Source organism: Danio aesculapii, chromosome 21 (assembly GCF_903798145.1).
Source record: "Danio aesculapii chromosome 21, fDanAes4.1, whole genome shotgun sequence".
Lineage (NCBI taxonomy): Eukaryota > Metazoa > Chordata > Actinopteri > Cypriniformes > Danionidae > Danio > Danio aesculapii.
The window spans coordinates 24,431,426-24,455,352 of record NC_079455.1 but is presented as its reverse complement, the minus strand read 5'-3'; the positions used below and the strand labels follow the sequence as shown (position 1 = coordinate 24,455,352).

Below are 23,927 nucleotides of genomic sequence, written 5' to 3'. Positions count from 1 at the left end.
CATTTTCTCTGCCAACTGTTTACGGCACGTCTGTTAGTACTACTGTTGTCTTCTTTGTGCAGATCTGTAGGATATATCTGTACACAAATTCATTCATTCATTCTTTCCACACAAAATGTTTTATTTGATCATTTAATGAAGATTTCATTCTGCAACTGGTTTCTAGTTTACTTCAGCATGATGCATTGTGTTGGATTCATGGTTATAACTGTAGTCAGGTTTCCCCCTGTAAAGAGGCTTGAGCTATAACAGCTTACCTCATAAAAACTGCATGGTCGCTCTCTCTCTTTCTTTCTCCCTCTCTCTCACCAGACTGGTTTTCCATGAGAAAAGGCTCATGCATTGTTGTTTATGCAGTAATCCAGTCCATTTCAACCTGCACATGGGGGAAAGACAATGCGAGGGAGTGTATATGACAAAGAGAGACAGATTGCTACTCATTTTCTAGCTTGACAAACGAACCACTTCGCTTTATGTCAAGCAAAACCCAATGGAATAATCTTGAAACATCCGAAAGTGGAATACGTTACATACAGTACAGTAATGACAAACTGTGTTTTACTTCTGAACAGGTGGGATACGATGTGCTATTTATTTTTGTTATTTCACAACAATACCATGTAAAATGGGGGAATGCGGAATAGCAGTTATGTAAAGAGGCTCAAGTGCATTACAATTCAGAACCCATCTGAAGAGAAATGCAGGCGCAAGCATTTGCCTCTGAGAATGATGGCTGAGTCATGTGACCTCACATGGATCAGTCATATTTATTTATGCTTGTCATGACACTACGCTGTACATTATCCTTCATCTGCTTGATTCCCATCCTTTAATCAAAATGATCCACTGACAACCTTCTGGAAGGTGGAAAACTTTGCCAATACAGATCACATGTTGTATTTGGAAAAAAACTATTATATGGTGTATATGTATACTGTATATGATTAGGATTTGTAAGATGCTATTCAACATTTAAACATGAATGTAATAACAATAAATATTTTCTACTGTAATGTTTTCCCAGTGATAAATGTTTGTGGTGCTCTATAAAAATGAGATCTAGACTTACATTTTTCATTTCCCTTTACATTTTGCATTTCCTGTCACAACTCTAGATAGTCGATGAACTAGCACCATGTGTCCTCTTGTGAAGCCATCAGTGTCATGATTTGCCACCTGTGGTTTTATAATGATTAGTAAGATTACATTTACAGATCAAGCTCGGCTGATGAATGACTACATCTAGAACACTGTGTGCATTAGCAAAGCTGGTAGATTTCAAAACACAACAGACATTAAAATGAATGCTAACGTTAAAGGTAGCTCTGCACTGGTTAGCACTCGCCTCACAGCAAGAAGGTCGCTGGTTCGAGCCCCGGCTAGGTCAGTTGGCATTTGTGTGTGGTGTTTGCATGTTCTGCCCATGTTCGTGTGGGTTTCCTTCGAGTGCTTTGGTTACAGTCCAAAGACATGCGTTAAAGGTGAATTGGGTACACTAAATTGGCTGTAGTGTATGTGTGTGGATGAGTGTGTATGGATGGTTCCCAGTACAGTGTTGCAGCTGGTAGGGCATTTGCTGTGTAAAACATAAGCTGGATAAGTTGGCGGTTCATTCCGCAGTGGTGACCCCTGATGAATAAAGGGACTAAGCTGAAGGAAAATGAATGAATGAAAGTGCCTTCCAATATGGAACTCAAATTTTGACATAAACAGCCATCTCAAAGTGAGAATGAGAACAAAACCAAAATTTTCTGTAACCAATTCCATTGCTAAATCACAGTTATGAATATATTCATTACATTCAAAGGGGCCATGAACTGAGAATCCAAATTACATTGATATTTTGACATATAAGAGAGCATTGCACGATAAAAACATCCTGTAAATTTGAGAAATCAAAACTTTCGTATTGGAGTAAAAATAGACCATATGGAAGCCAACCTGCCTAAACAAGAACTAACACATAAAAAATATATATAAACCCTGCCTCTGCATAAGAAGATCAATGCTACGTTTATGTTTAGCTCCACCCACCAATTCATGCTGTAAATAATGAGAGAGGCACACTGTGCATAATGAGAGTGACACATTATGGAACTGTCAAATTTATTCAAATTCATGGTCAGTTCCAATTCATAGTTTATTTTACCATGGATATAAGGGCTGCACAATAAATCATATCAGCATCGATATCGCAATGTGATCATTCACAATAGTCACATCGTGAGTGAACGCAATTTTGAGTCTAGATTATAATTCATCATTTGCATCTGTTTTGGATGCTGATTGTATTATGACCTTAAAAGCAACCAGGCATAATAAATTGTACCATTTGTAACTTTAACAATGATTCATTTTATTGAATTATTTTTATTTTTATCCTTCAGTTACTGTACTTCAATACTGTTAGACTCTGGAAACGATAAAATCACTTTATCAATTGTATCTTTTTCTTGATTGTATTAATAGATAGTTATGCATGAAAATACTCACAACACATGCAAATACAGAAATGCACTGCAAATAGCACAGACCACATCGAAAATGTGTTGGGGGACCCCAAAAAGTTTATAGATTGTTTATTCGATTTTAGAAAGATGCACTCCCACTGCAGAATCATCCCAATTGATCTAGCATTTTAAATTCTTTCCAAATAGAGATATTCATGTTATCTGGTGAAATTGTATTCATATCGCAAAAAAAATTAAATATCGCAATGCTGGATTTTTCTAATATTGTGCAGCCCTAGTGGATATGTTTACAAATAAGGCCCAATTCAACAACGGATCTTCAGAAAGATTTGAACTAAATGACACTGCTGTGACTATATTGGATCAAACTAGTAATGTTGCACCACATAGGTGTGAGTTATTAGAGTACATGCTCACTATCGTTTTGTCTGTAATTACAGATTGTTTGATATGTGCTTAGTATTTATGTGTGTTTAACCCAAAAGACAACAGCATTCAGCTTTGAAGGATGAAAGTGTACATTGATGACCACATAGCTCTGTTCACAGCTGTCTCAAATTCATTCATTGCTTTTCCTTCGGCTTAGTCCTTTTATTCATCAGGGGTCGCCACAGCGGAATGAACCGCAAACTTATCCAGCATATGTTTTACACAGCGGATGTCGTTCCAGCTGCAACCCAGTACTGGGAAACATCCATACACACTCATTCACACACATACACCACGACCAATTTAGTTTTATTCAATTCACCTGTACTGCATGTCTTTGGACTGTGGGAGAAACCGGAGCACCCTGAGGAGACCCACGTGAACACGGGGAGAAAATACAAACTCCACACAGAAATGCCAACTGACCCAGACAAGACTCGAACCAGCAACCTTCTTGCTGTGAGGCGACAGTATAACCACTTAGCCACCATGCCACCTGTCTCAAACTTCACTTTAAATATACAAACCATAACTTACAAGTGTGTGTTTACTTTCCTGCAATCCACCAGGCCTATTCAAACGGATGAGGGGGCTCAAAACAGCACTTAATCACATTTATAAGTGAATTTGATAACATTTAGAAGTTGGCCTTATCTTAATTCTACAAAATAAACAAAAAAGCGGTTCATGATCTAATAGTACTAAATGGAGTAACATGGCTGCCTCCATGAGATGACCCAAATATTTATGTAAAATAGATACCCACTGATTTGTTTAGTGTTAAAAATTAAACATTTTTTCATCATGAGCATTAATTTCTTAAGGTGTAAATCTTTTGGTCGATAAAAATACTGAGTGCTTTAAAGCATAAACAGCGCAATGTTTTACACAACCGCTGTGTTTCTGTGATTATAAAGTAAAATTCACAAATAGATATCTGTTACAGTGTTCAGGTAATGATTTATATTTTTGATACATTTTCAAGATACTATATGGCGTGATAATAAAGTCCCAAATATAGTAGCCTATATCATACAGGTCACGTTTACCAAATTCACTCATTTACTTTATGATACCATTTACAGTTTTTCTCAGTGGCTTTGGTGCATTTCTCACAACATTATTTACATTTGCACAAAAGTTCATGTATTTCTCAAAACAATTTGTACAAATTGCAAAACGTAGTTGATAACCTGCAAAAGCGTGTCACTTGCTCAAAATGGATAGCTCAATCCTCAAAACCAAGTATTGATGTCAATGAAAAAGTCAGTCATCAAGATGGAAAGCCCTGACACCATTGTTTATGAACAAGATAGTCAAATGGCTTTGTCATGTTATAATGCAATAAAGTTCCAATGCAATGAAAATGTTTAAGTCAGCACTATATACTATTTGCACAGCCATTTGAAAACTAGTCTACAGTAAAGTTAGACTTTACTGCAGTTAGTGAGGTATCTGAGTACAAGACACTGAATATGCATGTTTCACATTTTTACTGCTTATTGCAATTCTAATTTATTCACAGCATTGTGCAAAAGAATAAATACACCCTTATTTACAACAAACAGAAAGTTCATTTGGGTAGCAATATAGCAAACAATATTGCAGTACATATTAGAACTGAACCTACAACATACATTGGTCTGTAAATCATTCATGAAATTGTTCAATTTAGATTTTCAGGAAAATTTGTTTTTAAAAATGTATGTTATAAAATGTATCAAGTTTGCTTGACAGATTTTGACAACTAGTTCAACATTTTTGTATGTAATGGCTCAAGTAATGAAATGAGGACTGTTAGTTTTATATTGAATGACTATTCAGCATTCACAAGTTTTGTTAATTTTGACTGACATGACAAAAGCATTTGCAATTTGTTGGAAGGAATGATAAACTGCTACTATGATGTGCACAAATGTCTAATTGTTTTGAGAAATGCATTAACTGTTGTGCAAATGTAAATAGTGTTGTGAGAAATGCACCAAAGTGACTGAGAAAAAACGCTAAACTAAATGCATTGTGTCTGTCTGTGAAGCTCAATCACGATTTGTCAACAGCAGATATCGCCATCTATTGGACTCCCAGCAATACAACACGATTGTTTAAATATTACTATAGTATCGATGAGGGCATGGGGACATTTCCACACATGCTTGTATACATTTCACTGTGTCTGCTTAAAAAGTAATATTCCTGCAGGGTTTTTATGCACTCACTTTACGTTTGATGTGTCCTCCATATACACTGAAGATCCCCCCTGATCTTCAGTGTATATGGAGGACACATCAAACGTAAAGTGAGTGCATAAAAACCCTGCAGGAATCAAACTTTTTCAGTAATGTTTTTGTGTACATACCTCACTGAACCAAATGTATGTTTAATTGATTTTAATCAAGCTTATTTATGTTTTCCAGTGTTTTGAACAGAGTTGGCTGTAGAGTTACATATAACGTTATTGGCACTGGCTCAGCAGATGTGCGATTCTCAGAGACGACCAATGTTTGATAAAAACAAACGGTGACAATTTTCCATATTACAAGTTAGATACAAACGCCTATATAACAATGCGTTTAAGATTTAAGAAATGTGTTTTGGCATTACTTACAGTATTGTGCTGTAGTTCTGCCGATTTCTCGGTTTCAGCAGGTAGACTGTTTGGCGCGATTATGCATTCACAATGGTATGACCCGTTACAGGGGTGGTCAAATGTATATTTATGTGCTCTATTATTCTAAGTATTAACTTTTTAAAATATAGATAATTGCTAACTATCACTATTTAAAGAGCTGAATCCTTCTCTAACTTAATTGATTTGACGTCCTTCGGGAAGCGTTAATTATCTCCCACCTCCCCATTCAAGTTTCATTTTTTTATATTTTAATTGTAATTTACACATTTTTGTTTCACATATCAACTAATCTGCAAGGTTAATCAGTTACAGTTCTTATAATTACTGTAGGTTACCTTATATTTCAGAATTTATACGTAGCCTACTTTATAGGCCTACATATTTAGCAGGCAACATAAAGTTACACTGCAACAGTGTGGTGAAGTGAGTGAAACTTCTAGAACATATATGCATGTAATTATATTTGTACTTTTTTTATTTGCTTTCAGATAAGGCAAAAATGTCTCCTTTTTTGTCTTATTATTGTTTTCTACAGAATGATGGGCCATGTTCTTAAAGTGTTAATTTTCTTTACACTTGTCTCATTTTATATTTAAGCTCTGCAAATTAATTAATAAATTACATTTTCTGATGCCTTATTTATTTATTTATTTGTTGGTATTTAAATCTGAGACAACATTGCTTTGAAAATGTGTTTTCATGTAAGGAGGACCTAAATATGCCTTCAGCAGACTAAACAGTTTAGTATACATAATAGTTTATTAGGATTTCTGCACTGTAAAAACTCCCGGTTGCCTTACATTTTTAAGCTGAATTAATTTATGTTAAACTGACTTAAAACAGCTTGCGTAACTTATAAAATTAAGAAAGAACATGATTAACTTAGTTTAATGAGTTACAATGGGCTAAAAACATATGCTGTCAGGACTAATTGGTCATATCATATTTTACAGTGTGTATACAAAACTTGCTTGAGGTTTTCTGTAGGAGTCCTGCATGTTTCCCACATACACTCAAAAATTCTTGTAATTTCTTTGGCCAGTTTATTTGTTTTGCGTTCAGTACACTTAAACGTGTAAACCATTAAGTTAACTTAAGCATTTTGTGTTGGGACACATGAAGAAATTGTGATGGTCCAACTGCCTGATTAGGGGATTTGTAGTTCCCAGCATGCTTTGCGTAGAATTGAATTAATAGAAGGGAAATGTTTACAATAAAAGTAATCTTATGTGTTTAATAGAAAGACTTGTTAGAGTTCTTCACTTTAGTTAGATTTTTTAAGAGTTTCATGTAATGCTTTGAGTTTTGAGGTTACCACCTTGCAGAAGCACCCATGCTTTGGGTGTTGGCAGCTTAATTAGCAAAAATGCTGTTTGTTGCTTTGCTCAGTGAGCAATAACTGTCCTAAAAAGAGTTCTGAGATAAGTCTCAATCAAACAGTAACTCATGAAATATGCTTAAAATGCCTCTTTTAGTTAATTTAGGATGACTTCAAATAAAACTAAGAGACTTCGAAATGTACGACACATAATAGACATCCATGATATTATCAGACATTTGAGTTAAAGTTAAATAAAAATACAAATGCATTTAAACTTTTATTTGATAAAGCAATGTTGGACCAACTCAATTGCATTTAATTGTGTAAATAGTTTCTTTTTTAAGTTAGTGCTAAACAAATTTATTGGATGGAAACCCTGCCCTTAATAAAATTGAGTTTATCCTACAAAATTTTTACACTTTCCTGTAATTCTGCAGGAGTCCTGCATGTTTCCTGCAGGATTACATGTTCCCTGGAGAAGTCCTACAGGAAAATGGTCAAAAACTGTGGGAAATGTGTATGTGATGTACAAAATGAGAAAAGTGGTTGCACTAAAAAATGTAAGTAATGTTTATATAGACTTAATTAAGCTACTTAAAAGAAAAGAGTTGTTATAACAATTGGTCTAGTTTGCAATGCAATAGAGTCTTTTATTAATGTTTCTCTCAAAATGCATCAGAATACAAGTGCAGTACAATACACCTTTGAAACAGTTCAAGCCTTCAAGTTTAGCAGGTTTCCTACTTATTTCTCAATTCTCGCATTGCCTAACTTTGCAACAACTAATCTAATCAGGAAGGGTTGCTCAAACATGGTACAGGTTTAATTTAGTTTTGGTGATTATTTACATCAGTCTGTGTTACAGGTTGTTCAGTCCATGACCACAGTTGCGTAGACAGTTTCTGAATCGAACTTCACTGCAGGAGCAGAGTTTTCACCTGCACCTGTATGATTTACGGTGGCATACAACATCTCATCTTCCACTATCTGTGGGAAAGCATGTAAAGGTTTTGTATCAATCCACAACTCATTTATTTTTCTTTCTTTTTTCAACATAACGGAATTAGAATAATTCATCCATAGGCCTACCTGTCCTTCAGCGGAACCAGAATTTGCACCTTGGTTGTTTAAAAAGAAAGAAAAATTATGTGAGAAAATATCTTTCCTGGAGAGCAAGATAACAAGACACTCTAAATTCCTCCTTCCTGTTCCAAGGACACCTGTTGAGCCTCTACAGGCTTACACACACATGTACACAGCTACATATAGACAATCACTACCTAGCCCCGTATCACATGCCTTCGTATGCTTATCACCCCGGTGTGGGTTGGCGGGTCTGTGACCAGCGCTCTCTAGCGACAGGACCAGATGGCTGTTACTTATATCTGACTATCCCCTGTTCCCATCCCCTGTTGCGATGTTATGTTTATGTGTGTTTATATGCCTGTTGCTGGGGCTTGTTTTTCCCCTGATCTCACGCTGCCCTTCAAGGATAGTCTGAGAGGGGCTTTTTTTCACCTCTCTCTTAACTAAAATATCTTATTTCCTCTTTCTAAAAGCTACTTCTCGTCTGACCTGTTTTCCACTGAAGTGTGTGATGTTTGTGTATGGCCCGAGGGGTCCAATTTCACTACATGTTAAAGTGTATGTGACAAATAAAGGATTTACATCACCATCATCATTGTCATCATGTTTGCACAAAATTGAAAAGCATTTCTGCAGATAAACAACTCACTTACCGTTGTCCATTTCTTGTGCTCTGTAAAATCAATGTATAACATTTATCAAATCACCGTTTACTAAATATTTAATCAGAATTTTATATATAACAACACACACTAACCTAGCTGAATATAGTTGTTGGCCATACCCTAAAAACAAATGAATATAATTATGAACTAATATTTTATTGAACAAATCAGGCTTTAAAAAAATGGTAAAATGGTAAAAAAAAATGAATGGTAAAATAGCTGTCACTGAGGTGGTAATTTTTCAAAAGATACACATTTGAATCTAAAGGGTCTATATTGGTACCTTAATAAATGTTTTTTTTTTTAGTTTAGGTACTAATATGTACCCTTAAAGTATTAATAAGGATCCTTAGTTATAAATGCATATCCTTTGAATAGGTTCCACCCCAGTGACAGCTTTCGTATGTTATCATTAGATTGAATGGGCGTTATCAGTGGTTATCAGCTGATAGATATGGGCCAGTAGGGGCCTTCTGCGCCTACTGGTAGGCCACCGTGACGATCAGAATTATTTCTATTATTTATTGAATTTCCCATTAACTGTATTTTATTAACGTCTACCCCTACCCCTACCCCAACCCTAAACCCAACCAGCACAGTAATTCAAAAACAGATCTGGAGTTTTCTCTGTAGTATAGCTGATTAACCATGTGGATGGATGATAACAGCATTCTGAGCCTACCAGAGGGAGCAGAAGGCCCCTACTGGCCCATATCTATCAGCTGATAACCACTGATAATGCCCATTCAATCTAGTGATAGCATTAGAAGCGGGTGATTTCTGAGAGTGTATAGATGAATGCCAGATTGGTGCCTACGAACACATTTAAACCCACACCTAAAAAATATTTGGATTAAAATCACCAATAGACATAAATATGACCAAAAATACATAACAATTTAAACTACTTGTCATTTGAGGTTTCTTACCTTGATTTCTGGTCATATAGATTATACATATGAAGATAATGAGGAAAGAGAGCAGAATCAAAATCCCAGATATGACTATATAGGCAAGAAATCTTTTGCCAGAAAGAACTAAAAACAAAAACAAAAGAAGAAAGTTAACATTCATAAATCTGTTCTCTATATCTTGACAAGTTTGATTGTGGATTAACATGTCATTTACATATTCTCCACACTGAGATGGTGACATTTTGGCTCGTGTTGTTATCAGGTTTGCTTGTACACTGGACGGTAACAGTTGTTTGGAACTCCTCAGATTTTCCCTGCAATTTTTCTCCTCTGACTGTGAATTTACAGCAGCTGCCAGAGGAGTTTTGTTGACCAATGTTTTCTGAATCAGCAAAGAAAAGGCAGTGTGATATAGTCTGATTATGGTTACAGCAGGTCAGATCCGTCCATTCACTGAGAGTCAACACTCCAGCACTCACCGATAAATCTGGGTGAATGAGAGATTGAAAACTTTTATAAACACATAATCTCAGTTAGTTTATACAGCACATTTTTTTACAACACAGTGTTGCCCAATGTGCTGAACACAATCAATAATTAAAATAACAAGTCCTACAGCACATTTAATTAAAACATAAGACAAACCCCTCAACATTTAAAAGGCTCAAATGCTAAAGAACAAAGATGCAGTTTCAGAAGGTTTTTAAAAACAGATAAAGTTGGAGAGTGTCTAATGTAGGGTGAAAGCTTGTTCAGTATTTTGGGGTGATAACAGCAAAAGCCTGATCCCCACTTACACCGAGACCTTAGTACAGAAAAAAAAATGATCAGAAGAACTTAGTGACCTAGGATTATATATATGTAGGAGATCTTATAAATAAGATGGCGTCAGACCATTTGAGGATTTATAAACAAAATTTTGTCATTTAAAATCAATCCGTGAGCTAACAGGCAGCAGAGCGGAAAGAATTGGGGATATATGTTCATGCTTGCAAGCCCGTCACAAGTCTCGCAGGCACATTTTGGTCTAATTGCAGTCTATTCAGGGTATTTTGACTGATACCCACATAGAAAGAAAGTAATAGTGATTGAACTATTTGTGGTTTTATATGTTGTAAGAAATGCTTGTCCAGTATATATCAGTATACACCCTCTTTGGAAATTAACATTTGCATCCATTTCTCATGAATGTGTTTTATTAGAAGGTTATATTTATTACACGAGAGTGTGGTCACCTAATATCTTCAGGATAAAAATACATCTTAATTCAAATGAGCTGTTGCCATAAAATAATTAAATTACATTTTGTGTGACCTGATTATGTTTATTACACTGTAAAAAAATTTTTTTCCTGTCTTTATTTTTTTAGTCGAATCACATAAACTTAACTTTAATCAGTCAAACTGACTAAAATATGGTGTTAAACTTTGAATAGCTAAAAAAGACTGATTATAAACCTGATTACCTTATTGATTTAAATTATCGTATCATTAAACATTTGTTGTCATGATGTTTTGTAATAAAAATTTTTACAGAGTAAAATTTCTGTTTTCTCCTGGTACATTCATCAATGGTTCTCATTTTTTTGGACAGTAATCCTAAATTGTTTTGTTACGATACACTCAAAAAACTGCTTGTTCAAACTACTTATTTAATATAAGTTGAACCAACACAATTCTTAAGTTTTTTTGGGGACAATTTAATTGTTTTATGTTCAATCCACTTAGATTAGCAATAAACAAACAAACAAACAATTAGGTTAACTTAATCAATTGTGTGGAACCCAGTATTTTTTACAGTGCAGTTAAAAGTCTGCCTCACTTGGATACACTGTAAAAAATGCAGTGTTCCACACAATTTCTTTATGTTGTGCCAACACAAATAGATTAAGTTACCCTACAAACCTACAAATTTAAGTGTATTGAACATTAAACAATTAAGTTGTCCTAAGAAAATCTCAAGAATTGTGTTGTTTCAGCTCATTTAAGAGTAGTTGTATAAACAAGCATATCACTTGCCTATTGAATGATAAACCAATTTTGCACAAATATCTCAATGGTCCCATACAGAGAATAAGTTTAAAAGAAATATGGGTGCACTGAAAAAAGGATGTCTGCAGAATTGTTGCAAATGATTTAAATGTGTTGAATTTAAACAAATTCAATTTAGTGATGTTCATCTTAATTTGTTTGTTTAAATTCAGCTCAAATTATTTGTTTACAACCACATAACTAAAAAAAATTGTATCCCAAGAAATCATCTTTGAATAATTTTTTCCGTGTGTGTTTCTGAGAATTGTGTTATAGGCTGTACTCATTTATGCTGGAAAAGTTTCTTAAAGCCTTAGTTTTGATGAAAAAAAAAGTTAAATCTGTGAGACGTAAACTCCACAACTTCCACAAACAAATATCAGAACTCTGAGTTTATATTGTACAGTTTATGTCTGACAAATCTCAAGAATCATCATTTGAAACAAACATCATTTGGTGAATTAAAAACCAATAATAACTTTTATTTTTATTATCATCATTATTTATAATTTATTACTAAATTACAATTTAGTAAAATACCAAAAGTAATTTAGTTCTACGATTGGTTTTTGAGAGTCGAAGGAGAAGTCAATGTCACCTGAACAATTTTTAAATAGCTTAATAAAATGTATCATTTAGGTATGAAAACCAACAATTAATTTTTAAAAAATCATTAAATATAAGAATGGCTGTTGCAGCAGCCAGTCACATACCTGCTTTTGCTAATTCAGCAGCAAGACTCACTGAAAAATAAACACTCAGCATTATGGGTGAGCCAAAACATGATGCTGGTCAAATAAATGCTCAATTTAAATGTCATTAAAATCCAGTACTTACAGAATATACACAGATTCGACAGCTGGATCATTGTTTTATGTGTTCTAGCTCATACGGCATTAGAGGTTACAGTATGTCTACAAAACACACACATACACACACAAACGGGATGGATGACTGCAAATTTTTGCATACAGCTTTTTTTTTTTTTCTTGCGTAATGCTTTGAAAGGTCTCTGCATGACTTCTTTCCATCAGCTTATCACCCACGACAATCTCACACCTTTATTTTAACTATTTCTAAATTACTGTGTCCATATTAGATCATATTTATAAAGGACTTGTTCAAGCAAGGAATATATAAACTGCTGTCATGTTATGCTATACTGAGAAGGTGATACTTCACTTGTGAAACTGTCCAGTTTATACATGGACCATTGAGCAACTGAATGAAAGGAAACAGATGGCAGATCTTCTCACTTGTAGGCTTGAGAAGGTATTTCAAACCACAAACTTGTCATGCAACAAAATCAAGCTTTTAGCCATTCTGGGACTTTTGTATTAATTCAGTGAACATATTTTAATTTCAAAAGGCCATATTTAAGGATTTTAATGAATTACTTTTCATATTGCCAATGTGTCGACAGCTTGTAATGAAACCTCAAAACTGAGACCTTCCCTGACTTCCATAAGAAAGATTACATAAAGAATGTGATGTTTCTGGACACTTCCGCCTCACTTCCATTTGATGACACATTAAGAAAAACTCTTATACAATGTTCAAGATAACTATTACTAGATGTTTTATTGGCATATCTGGTTCCATGACGTATCTTTAACATCCCTTAACCATACCACTTCACAAAAGGTTCTTAAAAAGGTTTTTTATCTAAAAACTGAGTAGTTTCAAGTGAGTAAATCCATTGCCTTATAATAGACAAGTTGACCTTTCTGTAAAAAAAAGTAAGCCCATTGTCTCTTGGAACTGTTAAATTGCCTTAATTTTTTATGGTCATACTGTAAAAATGTTGGGTTCCACACAATTCCTTCATGTTGCCACAACACAAATTAAGTTACCTAAACGAACCTTAACTGGATTGAACATAAAACTATGAGGTTGTCCCATGCAAAAAAAAAAAAAAAAACCTTCTGAATTGTGTAGTTTCAAATTATTTTTTGAAATTATTAAATAAATTAACATGTGTATAATTATAAGTAAGGTCAATTAATTGCTTTAAACAGTGTAAATTAAGAAAAAAAAGGTTCTTCCAAGAACCTAAAATGGTTTAAATTATGCTTAAAATTGCTAAAAACTTCTTTTTGGAGTGTTAATTTTTAAAGGTGTATTCTACACTGTAATTTTATTGTCATGCCAGCCTGATCACACAATGAAACATAACTATTTTACCTTTTGTGTTTCAAGAGTTCACATAGCTGATGATTTACAATAAGCTTGTTTGGCATGCTGTCCTGGGAGGGAGACATGAGCTCAAGGAATCCTCGGGCCAAGGGCTCCCTCCCATTTGTAGAACGAGAGGGGAGATTTAGCTCCGGTAGATCTAAAAAAACTCCTCTGCTGATGTGGTTAAGGTGAACTCCTTTGAGAAGAAAAAATACTGATGCTGGGAGCTAGACAATAGTGCCCATTTGGCCTAATCTGTTTAAATATGACGCATATCTTTGAACGGTGGGAGAAAACCAAGGGAAACACACACAGACATGGGGAGCACATACAAACTCTGCACAGAAACACCAACCGGCCCAGCGAAGACCAAAGCAGGCAGTGTTCTTGCTGCGGGGCAACAGTGCTAACCACTGGGCCGCCGTGCCGCCCAATCTAGGTGAAAAGGTGGTGGAGAAGGGGAGGAAGGGGGGTTACTTCCAAATGAAGATAGTTGTGGAATGACGACTGTGGTTATTTAGAGTGACTTAAGAATCATATGACTGGAGGATCATGATTAGCTAATGCGGGACCGGCTGTGGAAAATCATAAGCACATGATCCTCTCGAAATTAGTTTACAAATAAACTTTACTTAGTGGCTAGTTTGTATGAATTTGTACAAGTTCAGCAGGCCCGTAGCCAGTTCTGAAGTCACACCACTAATTTGTGATGCCAAAGTTAGGAAAGTTGAATGTGCTGGCCAGTTTGTTATTTGCCTAATGAATTTAAAACTTCACCAGATTAAAATTTTGTATTTTAAAAATAAGTATTGTTTTCATGTTTCTTTATTCTAAATCTTTAGGAAATGCTTTTGGTAACATTACATCAAAAAGTTGTAGTTACAATGACTATCTGACAAGCTTTTGTGCTCATTTAAGTGCTTATTTTGTGCTTATGTCACAAACATGCAGTATTTAAACCTTGTAATCAAATAAAAAATGAGACTGATAACTGCAAAAAGGCACACCATCCCTTTCACCAGGCTGCCTACAGACCTGTTCAGTCGTACGATTTTAAAAAGGCGTGGCACCCAACCCCACCCCTAAACCCAACCATTATTGGGGGAAAAGCAAATCGTAATAAATTGTACGAATTCAAATGAATTAGCCACAAAAACCAAGTGCTATGATTTGAAGTGAGATTGTTGGTCATGCCAAAACCACAGACAGCTTTATATAGTCAAGTCTTAAAGATACTTTATAATCATATAACTAAAATAGGTCATGACTTCATCCATCAACATGTCAGTGAATTGCAGAGCTTGTGGAAACATATCCATATATTTGTGTTGTTTATTAACTCCAGTCAGAAACAAGCAAGAGGAAAATCAAGAGTAAATGTATCACATGAGCAGTAAGTTTCTGGTGGTTCACTAAATTACCACAGGTGTCACTAATAATGAGACTATAATTACTAAAAATAATAAAGACTATTCATATAACATATCAATGAATATGAATTCTACATATAGCTCCATATTTTTAATTTGAAGCATTGCATTTATGAATACAAACAACAAACTGCAGATAGTAGATTTGAGCGTTTTATTACCATGTAAAGCTGAAGTTAAAAGTCATCAGGTAGTTTCAGCGACTTACTGAAACAGTTCTGTGAATGGTAAATGTAATACAGTCAGAAAGAATAAAATGCATAAAAGTTACATTAATTACAATCCAAAAATGCATGAAAAATTAAATAAAAGCTTTACACGGAGACAGGAACATAGAAACCTTTGTACCTTATTTACCTCTAAAATACAAATCTTCTAGGAGTAAAATCTCTGTGGGTTTGTTAATACTATGAAAATGTAGGTGTAAATAGAGTACAAAGATGTTCCCGTGACAAACACATTCTTGATAGTGTAAAGTAAAACTAGAAGCTGTACAAATCCATTAATCTGAGGTTCCTGGTGTAGTTGTGTTTGTGTCTGCTTCCGTGTTGAGATCTAAAGCAGTCAGGGCTTCGTCCAGCACACCGGATGGCGAGTCCTCTTTGGCTAACAGGTTACTCTTGCGCAGCTGACAGGCCTGCTGGTAGGGAGGCCGAATCGGAGGTTGGGTTGGGGGTAAATACTGATACTCTTTGCTAGAATCAAGCTGAAAAAGAAACAAAGCATACATATCAGACCACTCTTAAAGTGATAGCTCTCTCAAAACTGTATATTCTGTCATCATTTACTCTGCATTCACTTGTTACAAATCTGTTTGACCTACTTTCTTCTGTTGAACACAAAAAAAGATATTTTAAAGAATGTTGGAAACTGGTAGCCATTTACTTCTATAGGGTTCCCACTAAGCAAATCATCAAATTCCCTGACGTTTCCCAGAATTTCACTGACTACAATGCTGCAATTCGATGACCTACAATCTACAGAAAAACAGGCAGATGTTGTGTTGAGCAGAATTCTCCCTGCAGAATTTAGTGATTCTATGATTGCTGAATTTAACAGAAAAATCAAGCAAATAGCACAAAATTTAGAGGAGCTGGCAATTTTTGGTCACACTTTACAAAAAGTTTTTATTAGTTAATGTATTTATAAATACAGCATTTAACATAAATACAGCATGTATTAATCATAGTTCATTATTTACTAATGTCTTTTTAAATCCATTTTCTTGCATGTTAACATTAATCCACCATGAGTTAACATGAACTAACAATCAACAACTGAATTTCCATTAACATTAACATCAACACATCCTATATTAAATGTATTGATCATGGTTTGTTCATGTTAGTTAATGCATTAACTAACTTTAACTAATACAACCTTATTGTAAAGTGTTACCTAATTTTTTAAATGCCTACAGATTTCCTTTTAGCCAGTCAGGACATTGTTCACTGTTTTATTTTAAATAGCATTATAACATTACATTATAATGTATATTATATTAATAATATTATAAATATATATTATACAAATACTTCAAGTTATCACATACACGGATTCTCCTTACAGTAGGTGTGTGATCTACTTATATATATATATATATATATCCTGTGACATCATCACAATGCACATTTAGCCACAAAAACCACAAAAGATCCCGAGAAAAAAGCAGCCACAAAAAAGCAGCAATTTTTGAAACAAGGCACTACAAAATCAGTCATTTTAATCCACAATAACCTGACATCTTTCCAACAAAATCCAGGAGGTATTAGTTGAGCTCTGAGCAGACAAAAAAGCAGCCACAAACAGTATTTTAATGCGTATAGCATTGTGACTGCATTTGATTGCTGGTTGACAAGGGAAAGGAATAAAATTGCTGTGTAAAATAGCCTAAACACAACAATGGGCAAAACATGTGATAAAAAAAAATGCTACAATAAAAAATACATTTAAATAAATTCCAAACATCCCTGATATTCTATGACTTGGACTAAAATACATTGCAATAATACATTACATTAATACATGAAGCTCCCTGAGTTTCAATTTCTAGAACAGTTCTTTTAAATTGCCATGATATTACAGATATTCCATGGGAACCCTGATAGTAGGAAAATATATCCTATGGAAGACATTGGCTCCAGGTTTCCAACATTCTTCAAAGTATATTTTGTGTTAATTAAAAGGAAGAAAAAATCTATAAAGTGTGATTTAAGATAAGCTGATGTTCACCTGAAGAGGATATGTTCTGTCTGAATCAAAGCCACTGAGATCTCCACAAGCAAGGAAAGGGACTATTATTCGGTTTGGTCCCTCCAACTGGTTAAAGTCGACATCTGGAGGGGAAAAATTGCATTGTGCTTTAAGGAAAAACACGCTGGCAAACACACTGATTTTTAACAGAGAAATAAAGCCCGGATGTCACAACACTTTGAAATAGAGCTGCACATTTTTTGATAAATTAAAGAATCACTTTCCACAGAAATCAGAAATGTCAATCACAAATAATTTGAATATTTAAATAAGTTGAATGGGTCGCCCAAAAGGACTTTTATTTTTTAACACCTGGATTTTTCAACAAATATCTTGAATACATGATTAACTGACAAATACATTGTAATAGTTGTGAGTGTAGTTTGATGTCAAACATGATTTTGAGGCTGTGTACACCAGACAGCTAAAGAGAATTACAAATTCAATTTTAAGTGGCACTGCTCATCCTTTACAGTTCCTTCTGGTCGCAGGTTTTTAGAACTAAATGATACAAAATAAGTTTCATACCAGCAGTCATTAGACATTTAAATAAGGCATAGACTAAAGCAGAGGTGTTTCTGTGACTTGTATGTTTTACATTTTATAGATTGTTTTAAACACTTATTTATTTAGGGAGGGGGTGGATCTGGGCACTTTAAGAGATTATTTATTTATTCTTTATTGTTTTGTTCTTTTGGAAGACAGTGTTTTGTATGTTTATGTTTTTATGTCTTTATGTCCATTTGTTGTTGCCACTATGTGAGTTTTTTGTGTGGTACTTTTATGAAATAAGAACCAAATCTACCTTTTGGAATAAATAAAGTAACCTAACCTAATTTACTATAGTCCTTTTACAAACTGTAAACTTGTATCTCAATATTTCTGTGTAAATGTTTTGAAAGTTACACAGAAATACCACTATTTTGTGGATAACTAAAAACTGATTTCATAACAATAAGTGTCAACTGCAGCCCAATGCAGATCCAAATATCTGCTGTGATTGTATTTGCATTGTAAGATATATATAATATATATATAATCACATGTTTGCACTGAATAATAATAATAATAACAATAATAATAATTCCTTAATAATATTTTACATAGTGCTTATCTAGACACTCAAAGCGCTTTACACATTGGGGGAATCTCCTCATCCACCACCATTGTGTAGCATCCACCTGGATGACGCGACGGCAACCATATTGTGCCAGACCACACACCACACTCCTCTTCACTATACTGGGGAGTTAGGACCCACACAGACCGCACATATACAGTACAATCTTTATCGTTTGATTAATAATAAATATTCTAAAATTCCTTCAGAAGACACTTTTTTTTAAACATTTCCCTTAAAAGATTTCCTGAGTAAAAACGTTCTCTAATATCATTCAAAAATAGACATTCTATTAAAATATGTTTAGAAATAAGATCATGTGTGTGTTTGAATTGTGATTGCAATCTTTTTTCAACAATGAGCTGTGCAGGCTCTAATTCGAAAGGCCAATTTTAAAGAAAGTTACCATAAGAGTGATCCAGTAAAGGGTTAGACATGTTGGGAACGTAACCCTCAGGTGGAGAGTAATTCTGACACACCACAAATGCCTCTGAAGATGGGCAGAGGGAAAAAACAAAACAAAACAATAGTTATTTAATATTCTTAAAATAACCTCAACCTTCATCTTTTTCTGGAATGTGACTCACCAATGCTAGAGTTACGGCTGCTGGGTGGTTTGGCACAGGTCACAAAGCTAAAGAAGATCTTGAGCTGCGAGTACAGCAGGGTCACATCTTTCCCCCTGAATATCTATTCAGAAGAGAGTTCAGCTCAGAGTAAAGTATTATGTTTCATGGAAAAGAAAAGGTTACTGGTATCACGAAATAAAACTAAATCTATATACAGTAGTCAAAGTTGTCCTAAAACTTTTGATGAACACCTATTCTTGTCATAGGACAATTTTTGAAAACTTTTTTGATCCACTTCAAATGCTGACTACTGTATGCACATGTACTTTAGGTCACTTACTCCTCAAACAATTCCTTAAAAACAAACTTACAATAATCAGACAATGGATGTAAAAAACCAAAGGGATTCTCTATAAGAGAGAGTTTTGAGTTTACTGGCATATTAGATTCCCTGGCTATTTCAAAAAAACAAACAAAATTTACAAAGATTTTATAAACCTCACTTTTCTATAAGAAACAGGCTTATAACAATAAAATGACATCAACAACAATAAATAATACATAAGATAAGATTAAAACCTATAACATTTCTAAAAGTTGTTTTAATAAAAGTTCTACCATTTTGAAGAATTTATTTTTTAAACAGTCATGTTCATAGAACTTTAATAAACGTTGTTAAATTCAAAACTGTTAATATTCATATGCGGTTTCTGAAATATTTGTAAAATGTGCATTTTTTTTTAATAGTTCTTGTACAAGATTTTAATTTAAGATTTTTAGATTAAGAATTTGTAGGTTATTTTTCATTCTGTTTTTGACAGGAGCATGACAATTGTTGAAATAACACAAAAACTAATTTCAAATTTAAGTCAAGCACTTTCAAGGATCTATGTTTGTTTTCAAGCACTTGAATGCCTTGAATGTCAGAAATTCGTTACTTTAAAGAAGTGTGGGAACCCTGTAGCTATACATAAAAATCATTATCTGATAAAAACATAGCATTTCAAAAGTATGTTAAACAGTTATTATTTCTAAATAACCATTTAGGAGGGAGATTTTCTATTAACACCAAGCATAAAGGAATTTATTTAAAGCAAAGCTACTAGCATGTGAGAAAAGTGCTATACAAATACATCTCTATGACACCAAATATGTTCTGCTTTGCAAATTTTGCATGCTTTACAATAATTGCATTTTGCTATAGAATGTTAGTAGCAGCACATTTCAGATGATAAAAAGCAACTTGTACTTTGTAATGTGGGACATTTCTAACATGATGTTTTTTACTGACAACTTAAATACGGTAAGAGTCTGAAAGATAATGAGACTACTTACTTTTGCAACAAAGTTGCCGCCTGGTTTGAGAACATGTGTGGTGATATTTAGAGCCTGTTATTAAAACATAAAATCTAACATAAGGTCCAGGGGAAAAAAAGCATTTATTGTTCTTAGCTAAAGTTAATCGCAGCATTTCTAACACTTTAATAAAATTAAACATTTCATTCAGGTTATATAATTTAATGGATTAGACATGGAATAAACCAATACCAAAAAGTTGTATTTTAAAAAAAAATTATAAACACAAATGTATTGATCAATGCTAATAATTGTGAGGTAATGCATGAAATAATAGGACATAATTCTGAAGTATTACCAAATTATTAATAGTATAATAATATTAAAGAAATGGAATTTATAGAAATACATACTGCCAAAAGGAGCTGTGCCTGAATATACTCATCTACATCATGAAGCCCTGTCACTATAAAGACAAAAAAACATTCAATTCAGGATCATCTGAAATAGTCTGAAAACTATTTAAAAAAAAAGTTTATTTTCCTCACCATCAGGAGCACCGTCACACACAACCAAGTCTGCGGACTCTCCTTCAAAATGTTGAATAATCTCCTCTGCTGTAGAAATCTAAGGCACAATCATATACTTAAGGTAGAATATCAACTTTCTTGACTCAAAATGAATTACCAAAGCCAAAATTTAAGAAAAAGTGCTTTAGGGGTAATTAATGCATCTTTGTTCTTTGGATAAGGGATTCATATAGATATACAAAAAATCATCAGTCCAAAGCACCCACAGCAGGTAAAAAAAGACTTTATTAACATGGCTATTATTTAAAAAAATGGAAAACATGGCTATTATATAAAGACAAATTAACATCCATGTTAATAAAGGCTTTTTAACATTTTGAGTGTCTTGTACTGATGATTTTTTAAATTATTAAAACATTTGAAAAATTAAAAAAAATATGTACAGAATAACGCTATTCTTTCACATTACATGTTAAAATGCTTTAACAACTTTCTACAAATGGAAATGTAAATATTCATGTTTGCTTTAACTGTTTGACTTGTTTACTGCACCTTGGTAATATCTCCTTGAATTTGTGTGACGCCTGGTAAAGGTGCCATGGCTTGCAGATCAACTGCCACAATCTTGACCTCTTCACTCTTGTCTTTTCCACTGAAACAGGACAGAAGAGACATTATGTGCCATATAACGTTAAGTCCTCAACATTTCACTCAGAATTCAATAGACTTCAAAATACAGCATTCAGGATAGTTGAGCCAAAACTGAAAATTTAGTGACCATTTACACACCCTTCACTTGTTTCAAAACTGTTGAATTTCCTTCATCTCTTAAACAGAAATGAATATATTTTGAAGAAAGCGTGGAACCTGCAAACATTGACTTCCATTGCTTTTCACGGATGTCAATAGTTAATGTTACCGGTTTTCAACTTTCTTCAAAATGTATTTTGTGTTCAGCAGAATAAAGAAACTAATAATAGGTTGGAACCACTTGAAGGTGACTAAACAGTGAGTAATCTTTTTATCTTTAGGTGAACTGTCCCTTTAACTGACCGTAGTTTGCGGCTCAGGACTTGACTCCAGCTGCCAGGTGCTGCACACAGATCCACAGCACGACTAACACCTGCAACACAGTCATTTCAACATTAAAGCCTGCTTTGATACTATCCATGTAGGCACTTCACAAGCTTTTGAACCTATGATTGCCTTTAAACAGCTTGAACTCCTCATCCAGCTGCAAGAGTTTGAAGGCACTTCTCGCCCTCCATCCTTCCTCCTTCGCAAGTCTGTAGTAAATATCTCGTTTGTCTTTGGATGAGCGCCCCATTTCACCTTCACTCACTTATTCTGTAGACAATGACATATGACAATGACAACATATGAGAATGACATCTGACTTCTGACCCTGATAAAATGATAATAGTGTTTACTTTACATACTATGTATAATTACACGTTTAAAACGCTGCGAAAACATAATACTGTACTATTGGCTTCATTCTGCTTATTCTGATTGAGTATTAACAGTATATTAACGTATTATTAACATACCCATAATGTATATAATGAAAGTATATGATACAGTAATTACAGTACATAAAAAACAACCTACGTTGGACTGCTGCTTGTTTTCGCCGCAACAACGTGACAGCTCTTCTTCTTCTTACCGTTGCAGTCACATAACAGGAGTGAACACTGACATCCACTGGAGATGAGGGAGTCTTACACATTGTATGTTTACACGTCATATGATCTGATTATTTTATCAGTTCGACGACTGCATTCATAAATGCCCTTTTTAAAATAAAAATCTTTATTTAAGTATTCAGATAATTGAGAGTTATTTCCATTTTGTACAAAACATTAAAAATAGAAAATATAAGAGCCATAAGTTAATTGTTTTTATTTATGTTAAAAAAATAATAATGTGAAAAGCAAAACTTGAAAATATTGTACAAAATAATTACATTTTTAATATAGAAGATATGCTGATGTCACTTCCGAGAAAGAAGAAGTTGTGTCATGAAGATGGAAGCAGAACAGTTTTTGACTGTGTAATTACAGTTCAGTTAAGTTATTAGTTTTAAGTATTAAACTTTGTCCAAAACGACATCATTGGACTGTCTTATGTTACTCACGTTCAAAGAAAGAAATAAGACAAGAAGTAACGGATTGATGGCACAAACATAAAAGCTATTCCCTTACAAAAAATCCTGCAGGAATCTTTGGATTTTGAGGACTTGGGGTCTATGAGCAGGGATCCTGGAGAAACGTAACAATCCTACAGGATTTTTATGTACTTTATAGTATTTCTGTAGGTTTGTTCACTGTCCTATAAGATTTTTTTTTTTTTAAAGATACAGAAATGGTAATGCAGAATGTTAAAAATCTTGATTTTGAAGAAAATGTTAATGTTTTTTGCTTATATCACAGACCTCAGTAGTTTAATGTGCATTCAAAAGGCCATTATCCATTTTACAAACTTCAAAATGCACACAATCCAAAATAAAAAAGGTGTTCAGTCTGCAATTTTTTTGTACAAAACCAGGAAATAATGAACCCATTTATCACTGTATATTTATTTAAAGTATAGCTAAATATAATTGTACTTATATTAAAAAACAGATATTTGTCATGGGGCAGCACGTGGCACAGTGGGTAGCGCTGTCGCCTCACAGGGGTGGTTTGGGTGGATCGAAAGACTCACCTCACTGACAAAGGTCCAGGATTTGTCCCGTAAATGAGCTCATTTGTGCTATTTTGACTGCTATGCCATAATAAATTGTGAAAATAACCCTTAAAAAAGGTTTTAACACTAAGGAATCTTCAGAGTGACTGAGAAAAGTTAAATGCACTGGCCACATTTAAATGACAATAGGCTACAGTTTTTAATTCAAAACTTTAACAGATTCCTATTTTCTTTCTTATGATATATGTAATAAATGTGTATTTGAAAAATAAGTATTGTTCTCATATTTCTTCTTTCTAAATCTTTAGGAAATGTTTT

General features: G+C 33.9%; 2 protein-coding genes across 5 annotated transcripts; both read right to left on the bottom strand.

Annotated features, from left to right (window-relative positions):
* Positions 1-7,503: 7,503 nt before the first annotated feature.
* LOC130214959 (uncharacterized) lies at positions 7,504-12,458 on the bottom strand. Its single transcript, XM_056446840.1, has 8 exons — positions 12,383-12,458; positions 12,259-12,288; positions 9,730-10,002; positions 9,531-9,638; positions 8,694-8,721; positions 8,590-8,609; positions 7,940-7,968; positions 7,504-7,837 (listed from the first exon to the last, which is right to left on the bottom strand). Exons 1-8 carry the CDS (start codon positions 12,411-12,413, stop codon positions 7,721-7,723), a joined length of 636 nt encoding a protein of 211 aa, XP_056302815.1. The 5' UTR covers positions 12,414-12,458; the 3' UTR covers positions 7,504-7,720.
* A 2,835-nt stretch (positions 12,459-15,293) lies between these two features.
* ftsj1 (FtsJ RNA 2'-O-methyltransferase 1) lies at positions 15,294-22,597 on the bottom strand. 4 transcript variants are annotated; one of them, XM_056446248.1, is made up of 11 exons: positions 22,533-22,597; positions 22,128-22,268; positions 21,975-22,044; positions 21,474-21,573; positions 20,940-21,018; positions 20,805-20,857; positions 20,431-20,484; positions 19,114-19,216; positions 18,933-19,016; positions 17,386-17,489; positions 15,294-15,859 (listed from the first exon to the last, which is right to left on the bottom strand). In XM_056446248.1, the coding sequence occupies exons 2-11, from the start codon at positions 22,246-22,248 to the stop codon at positions 15,656-15,658; spliced, it is 972 nt and encodes a 323-aa protein (XP_056302223.1). In that variant the 5' UTR covers positions 22,249-22,268; positions 22,533-22,597; the 3' UTR covers positions 15,294-15,655. The 4 variants fall into 4 exon arrangements, with proteins under 4 accessions (XP_056302223.1, XP_056302222.1, XP_056302224.1 ...); XM_056446247.1 differs by having other exon boundaries at positions 22,529-22,546; XM_056446249.1 differs by lacking the exon at positions 18,933-19,016 and having other exon boundaries at positions 22,529-22,546.
* Between the last annotated feature and the right edge of the window lie 1,330 nt (positions 22,598-23,927).

Bases quoted from the DNA above. Each gene is read 5' to 3' on its own strand.
- ftsj1 (XM_056446248.1), bottom strand. From the start codon at position 22,248: ATGGGGCGCTCATCCAAAGACAAACGAGATATTTACTACAGACTTGCG. The intron at 21,019-21,473 runs GTGCAGTAAACA...ATTGTGCCTTAG, and splicing joins TTCAAGGAGATATTACCAAG to ATTTCTACAGCAGAGGAGAT. The intron at 20,858-20,939 runs GTGAGGAAAATA...TTGTCTTTATAG, and splicing joins GTGTGACGGTGCTCCTGATG to TGACAGGGCTTCATGATGTA.
- LOC130214959 (XM_056446840.1), bottom strand. From the start codon at position 12,413: ATGATCCAGCTGTCGAATCTGTGTATATTCT. The intron at 9,639-9,729 runs GTAAATGACATG...TTTTGTTTTTAG, and splicing joins CATCTCAGTGTGGAGAATAT to TTCTTTCTGGCAAAAGATTT. The intron at 8,610-8,693 runs GTTAGTGTGTGT...TTGATTTTACAG, and splicing joins CAACAACTATATTCAGCTAG to AGCACAAGAAATGGACAACG.